This window comes from Carya illinoinensis, chromosome 8 (genome assembly GCF_018687715.1).
Source record: "Carya illinoinensis cultivar Pawnee chromosome 8, C.illinoinensisPawnee_v1, whole genome shotgun sequence".
In the NCBI taxonomy this organism is placed as follows: domain Eukaryota; kingdom Viridiplantae; phylum Streptophyta; class Magnoliopsida; order Fagales; family Juglandaceae; genus Carya; species Carya illinoinensis.
This window is the reverse complement of record NC_056759.1, coordinates 34,196,900-34,209,510: the sequence shown is the minus strand read 5'-3', so window position 1 is coordinate 34,209,510 and position 12,611 is coordinate 34,196,900. Positions and strand designations below refer to the sequence as shown.

At 35.7% G+C, this 12,611-nt stretch overlaps 2 protein-coding genes across 5 annotated transcripts; one reads left to right on the top strand and one right to left on the bottom strand.

Moving 5' to 3' along the window:
- Positions 1 to 3,276: 3,276 nt before the first annotated feature.
- On the top strand, positions 3,277 to 4,790 carry LOC122274653 (putative invertase inhibitor). Its single transcript, XM_043083668.1, has 2 exons — positions 3,277 to 3,288; positions 4,202 to 4,790. The coding sequence occupies exons 1-2, from the start codon at positions 3,277 to 3,279 to the stop codon at positions 4,667 to 4,669; spliced, it is 480 nt and encodes a 159-aa protein (XP_042939602.1). The 3' UTR covers positions 4,670 to 4,790.
- A 1,601-nt stretch (positions 4,791 to 6,391) lies between these two features.
- Positions 6,392 to 10,805, bottom strand: LOC122318798 (serine/arginine-rich splicing factor 11). 4 transcript variants are annotated; one of them, XM_043136431.1, is made up of 6 exons: positions 10,478 to 10,805; positions 7,835 to 7,913; positions 7,687 to 7,749; positions 6,996 to 7,040; positions 6,854 to 6,910; positions 6,392 to 6,754 (listed from the first exon to the last, which is right to left on the bottom strand). In XM_043136431.1, the coding sequence occupies exons 1-6, from the start codon at positions 10,699 to 10,701 to the stop codon at positions 6,662 to 6,664; spliced, it is 561 nt and encodes a 186-aa protein (XP_042992365.1). In that variant the 5' UTR covers positions 10,702 to 10,805; the 3' UTR covers positions 6,392 to 6,661. The 4 variants fall into 4 exon arrangements, with proteins under 4 accessions (XP_042992365.1, XP_042992366.1, XP_042992367.1 ...); XM_043136432.1 differs by having other exon boundaries at positions 7,835 to 7,910; XM_043136433.1 differs by having other exon boundaries at positions 7,835 to 7,904.
- Between the last annotated feature and the right edge of the window lie 1,806 nt (positions 10,806 to 12,611).

Genomic DNA, 12,611 nt, shown 5'->3' with positions numbered 1-12,611 from the left:
TATGATGCCCCGCTGTTGCGTCTACAATGACGTCGATGCGTGGTAATAGGAAGCTGTCCTTGGGACAAGCTTTGTTTAGATCTGTGAAATCTACGCACGTTCTCCATTTCCCGTTCGCCTTTTTTACCATAACTATGTTGGATAACCACTCAAGATAATGGGCTTCCCTGATGAAACCCGTTGCGAGCAATCTTTCTACCTCTTCATTAATAGCGGCATACTTTTCTGTACTGAATGATCTCCCTTTCTATTATACTGCTTTGTGTGTTGGGTCTACGCCCAAGTAGTGTTCGATGACATCATTATCTATATCATGCATCTCTTAGTGGCTCCATGTGAAGATATCCCGGTGCTCTATTAGCAATTGTTTTAGGGCTTCCCTATCCGCCGGTGGGACCTGTATATCGTCAGAGCGGTTGGCATATAATGCCACAAGCTCCAATAGTTCATTGACTTTGGCATGTTGCTAGTTATGGTCGTCTCTGACCTTAATATCTTCCTCAAAAGCCAGTGTCGTAGGTGGGGGACGGGGTGGCGAGGCTTCATTCTTCTCTTCCACAATACAGACCTTGCTTTTGACCTTTCGCAATTCATGTATGTAGCATTCCCGTGCTAGGGCCTGTTCGCCTCTTGCCTCACCTACCCCCTTATCGGTTGGGAACTTCATCTTGAGATGGTATGTGGACGTTACCGCCCTAGTTAAGTGTTGGTCTCCCCAATATAGCGTTATAAAAAAATAGAGCTTTTACTACTAAGAAATCTGTCATGGTGGTCGTCATCCGTGTTCCAGTTTCTGCTATTACTGGGAGGGTGATCGCCCTTACGGGCTGGATAATATCTCCCGAGAAACCCTTTAATGGCGTCGGGGAGAGTCTCAACTTGTTGACCTCGATGCCCATTTTTACGAATGCCTACCAAAATAGTATATCGTCAGAGCTGTCGTTGTCTACCAGCACCCGCCTGGTGGTGTAGTTGGCTATCACGAGGGTGATTACTAAGGCGTCGTCATGCAGATACAACACTCCTCGTCTGTCTGCCTCTTCGAAAGATGTCACCATTCGTTCGTTGCTAAGTTTTGGAAGCTTGTGCGCCCTGTCTACTAAAAACACCTCTTCATATCTTGATTTCCGTGCATATGCCTTCTGACTGGACGCTGAAATACCGCCCCTAGCAAAGCCTCCTGCTATGGTTCTTATCTCTCCAATGGGCGCCCTCCCTTTTCCCGTTACTTCTTTGGGGGGCTCTATCAGCCCCATTTTGGCGGTTCTTGACTCTGCCAAGTTTCCTGTCTAGACTCTTGGCGCCTTCTCGACCTTGACCGTTCTGCAACCATTTGTTCTAACTCACCGGTCTCTACTAATTCCGCTACTATTTTCTTCATAGTCATGCAGTCTTCAGTCCAGTGCGAGCTTGTCTGGTGATATTTGCAGTATCGACTGCCTGTCTTGCTAGGGCGACGGTCTCCTCTTTCCTTCCCTTCCTCTCGTATGCCTAGATTATTGTGTATCAGCCTAGGACTGTGATCTGAGCACCTCTCCTACGCTCTTTCTCGCCTACTTGCCTTAGCTTTTTTGTAAACCTACCCATTTCTTCGCTCAGTCCCCTATCTTCCTTACCAGGATCCACTAATGCTTGCAGGGTGTCTTCCGCGTTAACAAAGTCATCAGCCCTGTCCATGAATTCTCTGAGAGTGGAAAGGAGTCCTTCAAGCCAACTTCTCCATAAAAGGACTGCGTGGCCATACTCCTCCCAAAAGGGCGGCCAAAGTGATCTTTTCATCTTGGTCATTCGTTGTCAGCGTTCCTTGTTGACAGTCAGTAGGTAGGCGGCTGGCCTCATGCTAGGCATGAACTGGTTCAGGAACTATTTTGCCAACTCTTCGAAGCTGTCTATTGATTTTGGCTTGAGGGTCCCAAACCATCCCTTAGCTGTCCCTTTTAAAGTCAAAGGGAAAACCTGGCACACAATATCTCCAGGAAAACCGTGGAGCGTGATATGAGTTTTAAAGTTCTCCAGATGATCTACTGGGTCTTTGGACCCATCATATATATCTACTTGAGGAACCTTGAATTTTGGCTGGAGCGGCATGACCATAATCCGTGTGCTATATGGTAGATCTATCTGATGCAGCAGGCTTTCTATCGAGGAAAAGCTCCCCGTCTTTTCCGCCATCTCCTCATATTTTCCCGTTAGTTCCTTCAACCCATCATGCATTCTTTCTTTTTCTACCCACACTGTATCCGCTTCGATATTGCAATGTGTCTCTCCCTCACCCTGCTCACTATGAGCGGGCGTATCGATATTATTAGAATTGACATTCTTCTATCTCAAGTTGTCGTTCTCTTTTCACAAGATTTCCATAGCTTCTAGGGCCTTTCTTAATCTTTCCTTTGCTTCTATTAGTCGTGCTTCCATTGATGGCTGCAATGCATCCATCGCTCGGCTTGCTGTTGATCATGTTACAGTTGGCATATGAGAACCACACTAAATCACCTAGATCCCACAGACGGTGCCAACTGTTAAGAACGTGTCTCACTGGCCAATTTGCAACCATTCACCAAAAATCATCAAGGAGGCTGGCAGGGCTTCACCTGAAAACATTCCAATGTTTAAGTGAGTGAAATGAAATAGCAGTCAAATTATCCTTCCAATTATCAAAGATTACCTGGTATATATAGACTTACTTGCGATACTTATCTTATCTAGGATTTATCGGTGCAAATCATTACTTGATATTTTGAACAATCATGTTACTTCCTAGTGTCATTATCCTTTCGTAAAAGATGGCGAGACACACATCTTCTCTTACTCTTCTTACTTATCTCATTGCGGCCACTAGATCTACCCTCTAGGTTTTTGTAATGAGTTTTGCTACATACAAGCACAGTTGCACACTAATCTGTGTACCAATACTGATTTATTCATACTTAAAATTTAAATTAACACTGTTTTTAATAAAATCTACATTTTGACCAATCACATCATATTGGTGCACAGATTAGTGCACAATTGTGTTTGCAACTATATTTTTCCTTTTGTAATATAATGAGCCTTTTTGGTATCTCGGGCCTTTTGATCCGAATAGTCCCTTTATGATTAGTTTAGAACTTTGCTTTAATTTTTTTTTAAAAATTAAAAAAAAATTAACTATCATCTATATATTCCATTGGAGAAATCAAAGATTTAAAAAAATATTTTTTTTGTCAAATGTTATAATCTACTTATTCCGTTTAAATAACATTATCAATAGAAAGATATTAATTTATTTGTAAAGTAATGGATCTCACGGTACAAAAGCATTACTTTTTCCTAATGGGACCCAAGCTTGCAGTTGCACATCTAAAGTTGCATTACGCTACTTAGCTTTTGACCTCTCCAAATATCGAAAGCTGTAGTGCACATCTTAGTGCTGATGGTCTCTGTTATCAGCTGACGAAGTTGTCTTCATGGCGACTCTTTTTCGACGAAGAGCCGAGGAATTATACGACTGGAATTATTATATTGCATTTTCTCTCTTTTTTTTTTTTCTTTTTTTTTTCTTTTTTTTATATAACAATTCCACTTTCCGATTTACTTTGATTTTCTGTGTTATAATGCATGTGGAAGTTTGGATATAAGTTAGCATAAAAATGTATTTATTAATGTTTTGGCTTTTTTTTTTTTTGGCCATACACCAATTAAAAGCACATTTACATATTAATTTATTTATTTTTATCTATTCCATTGTATTCAAAGTTTTCAAGATATAGAACTAATATGTGAATACATCAAAATCCCCTATCAATTAAAAGCAATAACTAAGGTTTAAAAAGCAAAAATCCGAAAACAAAATCCCCTACGTAAATAAACAAATTAGGAAACAAATCTCCCCTATCTTAATGCACAGATCAAACGAAATAAGCTCCTAATTAAAAATGAAACCGACTGGTGCATGCCTGTCCTAACAAATCCCTAAGAGACATCTTAAAACAGACAGAGAGCTGTCATACGCCTTGCTTGGGCATATCTATCTACGTACCCCTCTCTCACTCTCTCTCTATATATAGACAAGCTTTCACAATAGTTGTGAAATGAATGTAAGATAAAGAAGTTGATAGCATTCCAACTGTTTTCTTCATTTTCTCCATTAATCTTTCGTCTTGAAAACATGAAGCCGATTTTGAAGCTCTTCTTTTTGCTTTTCACTCTCTGCGCAATGTAGCAATGCAGCAATGTTGCAGGAGCGCAAAAAGCTGATCTTATAATCTCAGCTTGTGATCGTACTTTGTACAAGGATCTGTGCACAAAAACCCTTCAATCTGACTCGGAGAGCCGTGGGGCTACTGATATTGGCGTGCTAGCCAAAGTTGCACTGCAGCAGACGTCATCCCTGGCTAAGCAAATTCAGGGCCAGCTCTCCAAACAGAAAGATAAATCCGCTGCCTTTAAAGATTGCAATGAGAACTACCAAGATGCAAGTGAGCGACTCCAGGACTCCCTCACGTCCTTGAAGTCTAAAAAGTATAGTGATGTATTAACATGGGTGTCTGCTGCAATGAGCGATTCTGATTCATGTGAGAATGGTTTGAAGGAAATGGGCAAAGCCTCTCCCATACTTAGTTTGAGTGCGACATTCAGCCAGCTCTGCAGCATTGTCTTGGCGATTACCAATAAACTGGCGGGTCACTAATGTTTTAGCTGCTCTCATTATTATATAATATCAATCTCTATTGAGAGACTGATCATTATCTCATTAAACTGGCTAAGCTTTGCCCAATAAAAATTCTTGGTCTGTGAAACTTTATAGTATCCTAAAGCTTCGATATTTTGCTTTGGTTTGCGTTCTAAGAAATATAATGGGTTTTCTTGACTCCGGATAGCACTAGTCATTCCCTTAAAATTTATTACTCTCTCTCTCTCTCTCTCTCTCTCTCTCTCTCTCTCTCTCTCTCTCTCTCTCTGTTTTTTTTTTCGTGATATTTGTTGTCTTCAGCTGCCTTGAATAGCAGGAAATTGAATAACTTAAGGACAGGAATTAATGTAAATTCGAGGTTACAAACTTTAGTTCATCCTACGAACCACTTTGTTGCAAAGAAACTGTCAAGAATACAAACTTTTGTATTTGATACACTTGATTTTTTCATTGAGACATTATTTGAATAAATAGATACAAGAATAAGTCTATCTAAGGTAACTAATTGAATATGGTAATTACAAAGTAAATGCTAATTTCCTAAAATCATGTTGTTACAAAAATAGAGAAGATTGTTGCTTGATTTGGAAAGTGATCTGTCAATAGAAACAGGCATAGACCAGAGATCGTTTAAATACTTTTCTTTTTGTTCCCTGTTCTTGATTTAATAGTGGGGGGAAAAAAAACCAGAAATGATAAAATTGAATTAGAAACACGTAACGGAATGGATATGTGCCTAGAGGTATGTCTTAAATTAACAAAAAGTTAATTAAAAAACTCAATTTCAAAGAAAATATTTGATTAACACATCAGCGTATAAAATCACTTTTTGTATGATTCCTACGTTGACTCTACGCAAAGTATTTCTCGATTCTAAAACAAATTCCTTAAAGGGTGTGAAAGAAAACTGTAATGCCAACGACATTGGAGCAGATCTCCATGTATTGAAGTGGATAAAGTTCGAGCAAAAAGGATTTTAATTCGATTTACGCACAGATAAATTCTTGGAGACCATTTTCGTCAGTGAAACAGATTCCTTATGTGCAAAGTTTAAACCCAGAAAGGAATTAAAAATTCACGATAATAGCAAAATCTCCAAAAGAAAATATAGAACATAGAATGCAGGAATAAGGGATAGATAAGTAGGCTCATCTTGGGCAGAGAAGGCAGTCGCTGAGCTTGTAGGAACAAGGGATTAAAGAAATTTTGGTCAAACGTCCATTGTGTTGTGGGATTAGTTTAGAACTTTGCTCTATTTTCTTTTTTCTTTTTTTAAATTAACTATCATCTACATATTCCGTTTGAGAAATCAAAGATTTAAAAAAATATTTCTTTTTTCTTGTCAAATGTTATAATCTAATTTATTCCGTTTAAATAACATTATCAATAAAAGATATTAATTTACTTCAGCAATGATTTGTACAAGCTTTGCACATACCCTTTGTAAATTAATGGATTTTACCGTGAAAAGAATTGTTTTTTCCTAATGGGACCCAAGCTTGCAGTTGCACATAAAGCTTGTACCTGGCTAGCATTGCGCTACTCGGCTTTTGAATACAAGTTTTACATTGATCATTGATTTTATTACTAATTCATGTATCAAACTGCAGTACGTGTATACCATCCAAATCAGTTCAGAACAAGAGTCCATTGACCCTCACGCCCAAGGGCCAAGAGGGCTTTTTCTCAGAAAGGGATGGAGAGAGAAGACTTGTACGCTGTTCATATAAAGCAATAACATAAATGAAGCATCAATTTGATAAAATACAATACCAAAATCCAATACACTCTTCTCACCACAACTATAATAGAAGCTCAGATTCCAATTCAACAATGCTTTCCTATCCAACGGGTAACAAAGCCAAACACAAATTGGTGAAATAGAACCCCAGTCTAGGCAGCTTGGTCTTCAAGAAAGGATATTTAAGTATGGTTACCTCGCTAAAACGATTTCTTAATTCCAGTGACTTGACTTCAAGCTCCACAAGTTCAATCAAAACTAGCATTTAAAAATTTCAACAGTTCATTTCTTTTATTCTCTGCCAACTTGTCCTCCTTCGTTCTATCAACTTTCAATCGAATCTGCATAACCGGGGAAGTAATTGAAGATCACTTTTTCTATGACTATCATCTCATTCACAAATCTTTGAGGTCCTAATACAATGTAATTAGTTGCCTAACCTTTTTTCCAGAGATAGCACTAAGACGAACACCATCATCCTTGCCACGCCCTAAAAACTGTATGAAGCACATAAAGGTTACAGAAACAGCGCAACAACAAAACTTGTGACTGCAAACACAAGTATTAGAGTCTGATGAGAACCTTAGAAAGCTGAACAGGGCCGCTACTTCTCTCATCCTGCTGTTTCTATAGATGGCTCCCATTGCCCAGACAAACCCAACCAAGCAACAACATCCAGGCAAGTCAATCAAGCACCAACCATCATGCCACAGACCCCAGCTCCAATTTCAAAGAGCCAATCCATAAAACAGGCAGAAAGTATTATAAGCACCTCAGACATTGTGAATGCCATGATAAATTGTCAGATATGCATTTAGCTTCCTAGATGCACAAATACATGGAACATTCACAGCTTTTACATGCAAGATGAGAATTGTATTGAAAAAATTTCAAAGAACTCCCCCACCCTTATTTTTTTGAGTTCCCTTTACGGGACACAAAGAAAAGCTTTCTTATAAACCCATTATGCAGCAAATTAAGTGACTAGGGACCTTAGGTCCTGTAACCTGTTACCACTTTTCAGGAGATACAAACTACCAAGTAAAGTTCAGCATGTCACCGTCTGTTTTATTATTTAAATGTCATGCTAAAAACATCTTTAATGGTTCTGCAGTTATCAATGACATAGTTCACTAACAATTTAGTCCTCACTATCCTGATGAAATGACAAAAAAACACTATTCAAATGTTAAAGAGTTACTAATAAGTCAACCACTGGCATAAAAGCAATCATACGAATCCTATTAAGCTACATAAGAGTGTGGTGGCTTACCTCTTTAAGTTTGCGACTATGCTGTTTATGGCGATCACTCTTGCTTTGGTCCTTTTCCTTGTTCTAGAAAATGAAAGGGAAGAAACAAGGGATAAGAAGACAAGCAGAGCACATAACAAGAAAACTAACATGGTAGTCTAACCACCACCTTCTTTGGTCTGTCGCTCTTCTTGTGCCGCTTTGAATGACTAGATGTTTCAGGCTCACTGTGGGAAGAACTGTCACTTTTACAAGAATCAGCAATGTAGATAAGTTTGGAAAGCCAATCATCTTAATAGCCATGCTAGAAAACAATGGAAAAATGCCCGAGAACTTAACATACAAAATTTCGGCTCCAATTTAAATCTCTGAACCCTATGCTTCTAATACAGATCTAGACCATGTTGCATTTACTACCACATCATTCCAGGAAGGTGAAAAGGTAAAAAAACATGAGACTGCAAACAAATGGCATACTTAATAATAAAATACTATGAAGGCAAGTAATTTTAACCATATTTTTTTATGAGCATAAGGGTACGAGGGGGCAACCAACGATGGCTTTCCTGCCTGAGTGTGACAATGGAAGCACCCTACTTGCTCAAAACCAGACAAGAGGGTCCTAGGCGGTAGGAAGCCGCAACCTTTCCCGCAAGTTAGGTTTGAGCCATAGCTTAGACCCCAAGCCACTGGGAATTCAATGAGTTGTTAGGCAGCTAATACCAACAGTCTAAGGTGAATCCATATTTTGATTTGAACCTAGGACCTAGTACATACCAAACCACTTGGGAGCACCCCAATAACCATTGAGCCATCACCCTTGGTGGTGTCATCTAAACCATATTCACTACACTCCCAATCATGATACTCTCCTAGGCATTGCAGTGTAAATCATTATCATTCCAAAGCCAAGAAAATGTTCTTCATACCTGTCGTAAGCCATTTATCTGATAGAAATTTTTGTGCTCGCAAGGTTCAGCATCTCTCTCTTTTTTTAATAATATTAAAACCTCTATGTAATTAACCACTTTTTGCCACTAGTAGAACTTCAAATTCTCAAGGCGACGCAAAACTATCTGTTGTTAGAAGATATAATTGGAAATAACTTTGGCACACCCGAAGCATCGACTTCAGGCATTGTTGTAAACACAACAATAAAAATTTCTGAAATTGCAGTGATCCTCAGATCCGCACTACCGATGACAGTATATTCTCGGTCCTTATAAATAAATTTCTTTCTTTTGTTTGCAATTATTTTACTATTATGTCCAAATATTAATGATTTACATAGATATATATTATTAATTTATTATATGATGCGTTTATCCATTTCCATCTTAACACAAAGGCCAACTTTTATGATTAAAGGAAGATTCTCCCTAGTTGACCTAGATCAATGCTTCTATTACATGTCTTGTGCAAACTGTAACAAAGCAACCGGGTATGACTACAATGACAATTTTCTATGTTAAAGTTGCAAAAGCATTCCTGTGTTGCAGCCATGGTAAAAAATTTGTCAAATTTTGAAATTATAAATTCTCATATAAAAATTAGAACATACTAAATGTCAATACTAACAAATAATAATCTCTTTGTTAATCTTATATGTCGAGTATAATTAACAAAGAGATTATTATTATTTGTTAGTATACTCGACATCTATACAATAAATTAACAATATATATCTAAGTCATTAATATTTGGATATAACAGTAAAATAATTGCAAACAAAAAAAAGAAATTTATTTATAAGGAACAAGGATATACTGTCATCGGTAGTGCAGATATGAGGATCACTGCAATTTCAAAAAATTTTATTGCTGTGTTTACAACAATGCCTGAAGTTGATGCTTCGGGTGTGCTGAAGTTATTTCCAATTATTTCTTCCAACAACCGATCGTAGTTCTCGAACGAGCAATCGAAAATATATGTGCAAATGTAAATACAATACAACACATTAGGACTATCTAAACTTTTTTCGTTTTTAATCATTAAGATATAAGGTCTCACTTTATCTTATACAAAAAAAGACTTACGGCATCTCAGAAGTACTTTCTTGTCTAGGCACTTCTCACTTTCCCATATCCTACCGCTCCCCCCACAAGTACTCAAGCAACCATGTTTCAGCCACACATCAAAATTCCAACAAAAATAGAATTTATACTAGGTTCTTTTGTTTTAGTATTTAAGCCTATGGGCCATAACCATTAAAGAAGAAGCAGCAGCAGTTAAGGCTATATAAACTTTTACTTTCAAATTACGCAATGAAAAGTAACTATGAAAGAAAGAAAAATGAAATTTCAGAGAACTATTTCTGAAAGCGCGTCCTTTCTTGTTTGATAGTTAGTCCTCTGAAAGCAAGCCATAAAACTCGAAAGATTTTTTTTTTTTTTTCCCTCAAATTTCTCAGGAACCAACAAGATCGTTAATCCAAACAAACAAGACTAATTACACAACTACACCATAACAAAAAAAATGCCCAATCAAAATTAAACTTAGAATAAGAACTAAGTCGGGTTGGGAAATAAAAATAAAAATAAAAATTATCCTCAGAATATTCACAATTTCGCGGTCCTTTGCCTTTCCCCCAAGTTATCCTAGCAATCAAACAATGAAGAAAAGCCAAGAAGAGCTACAAATAAAGTAATTATATACCCAAACAACATTAAAAAAAAAAAAAAAAAAAAAAAAAAAAAAAAAAAAGAGAGAGAAGAGGAATTGGCAAAACCCTAATTATTATCTGAACTCTGACAATAAGAAGAAGAATGCTAATAAAAGCCGTTATTATTATTTGCCAAAATATGTGGGGGACCTGGAATAATCAGAGGCGGATGAAGAGTGAGAATTATCGGAGTGGTGATGGTTTCGGCGACGTCGTTTAGTGTGGGAGCGGCTTTTCTTTCTGATATTGAGGGCTTCTCTGTTTCTTTCCCGGTCTCTGCGGCTACGGTGACGGCGGCGACGGTGAGAGGGAGAAGACACGGAATCAGAACCTGAGGACGAGGAGGATGTGGAAGAAGAAGATGAGGCGGCCATTGGCACGAACGAGAGAGCGCGACGTGGGGGAGGCAAAATTTTTTTAGCTCTGTTCGTGTTTTTTTAACCCCTAAAAGAGCTTTTCGGAACAAATCGTATAAATGGGAAGAATGATGCTATGCTTCCCTCCTCCATGTATTTAATTTAATTTTTTTTTAATTTTAATTAATTAAAAAAGTGATTATTAATATATTAATAATTTTTATGAATAAAAAAAATTATAAGAAATAAAAAAATGTTAGTTTTGCCGCCAGCGATCACTACTAAGTTGCACCCTTACAGCGCCCAAATGGAAAATAATCTATGTATTTCTTGTATGTAAATTTTTCAAAAAAATATAAAAGATATGATATTTACAGTCGTTGAGTATATAAATATTATATAATTTTTTAAAAAAAAAATAAAAATGGGATTCACATAAAAACATTAACTTTTAATAATAAACCATACTAATTTTTAAAACGATTACGTGACGTTTATACACTCTATGATTATATGTAACATTAGTAAGATAAAATTAATATTGTTATGTATAAATGAAAATTTTCACAGATAAAAAATATATGTATATATATATAATAGAATAATTTGAGTATTTCAAATGCCTTTTTAATTTAATTTTTTTAACAAATTGTCAAGAAAACTGTTGGGTGGTAAGTTTCAAATAATTCAATAGCAGTAGTCTATATAAAATGAAAAATATTAATTTTCTACTTTTATCTTGTCTAGTTTTTTGCTTAATTTGATCAAAATATTGTTTCAAAATATTTACTTAATACCATAAATAACATGTAGAAAAAATTATTATTATTTTAATAATTCTAGTATCAATTGATTATGGAGTCGTCTAAGGCTGCCTTCTTCCAATAGTAGTTGTGATGAATTAAGTATAGAGGAATGTATACAAAATCTCTTCAGATTGATCTCCAATTACCTGATATTTATTGATACGATCTTACACATTTTTTTGAAAAAAATTATATGGTCATATAAAGTTGAATGAATGAATGCAATCATGTGTTTGTTTGGGATTCCCGACTCCTTAACTTATTTCTTATTTACTTTAATATATCGATCATCATTTATAGTAATATTATTTAAAAATATTTACACCACACATCATGTATGCACTATAAAACATGTGTGAGATGTGAATTAAGCCACTCCTTTGCCCTCGTCTAATGTAAATTACTTTGTTTGTATATATTTTAAATAATGCTACATATAGTCGTAGAATGCGCAAGTATTATATACTTATTTTGAAAAAGAATGAAATATACTATTAAAAAATTAATTTATTTTTTTTATGTGAGTTCTGTATAATTTCTTTACAATAAAAGGAGGCACCGTTCTCATCATATGTGTTTTGGTCAAAAATAGCTTAAGTATAACTAGCTGCATTTATAACTATAATATATCTTAATCATGTGCCCTCTCCATCTTAATTACAATCTATAAAAACTAAAAATAAATAAAAATAAAAAGAGAGCATCAAATTAAGAATATGCATGGCAATTGGTCAAAATCCTTGGAATGCCAAGAATATTGTTACACAGAGAAAGGACAATGCTAGGCGATTATCAATTGTGCACACTAGTATAAATATTTGTTTTTTAATTTATTTTTAATCATTTTTTAAAAGCATACTTAGCCATTAAGAAAAGAAAATAAAAAATATAAATTCACTAATAATCACTTTCTTAATCATTAAAAAAAATAAAAAATATTTAAGTGAGCATATTTAATTAGTAGCTATACTATCATTTTATATAAAGAAATTATATTTTTAATCATAGAGTGTGCAATCGTCACATACTCATTTTAAAAAAAATCAGTAAATATGATATTCACGTAAAAAAATCAATTTCTTAATATTAGATTTTACTTTTTTTTTTTTAAAATATCCGATA

Bases quoted from the DNA above. Each gene is read 5' to 3' on its own strand.
- LOC122318798 (XM_043136431.1), bottom strand. From the start codon at position 10,701: ATGGCCGCCTCATCTTCTTCTTCCACATCCTCCTCGTCCTCAGGTTCT. The intron at 7,914-10,477 runs GTCCCCCACATA...TGATTCTTGTAA, and splicing joins TCCGCCTCTGATTATTCCAG to AAGTGACAGTTCTTCCCACA. The intron at 6,755-6,853 runs GTTAGGCAACTA...CCGGTTATGCAG, and splicing joins GTGCTATCTCTGGAAAAAAG to ATTCGATTGAAAGTTGATAG.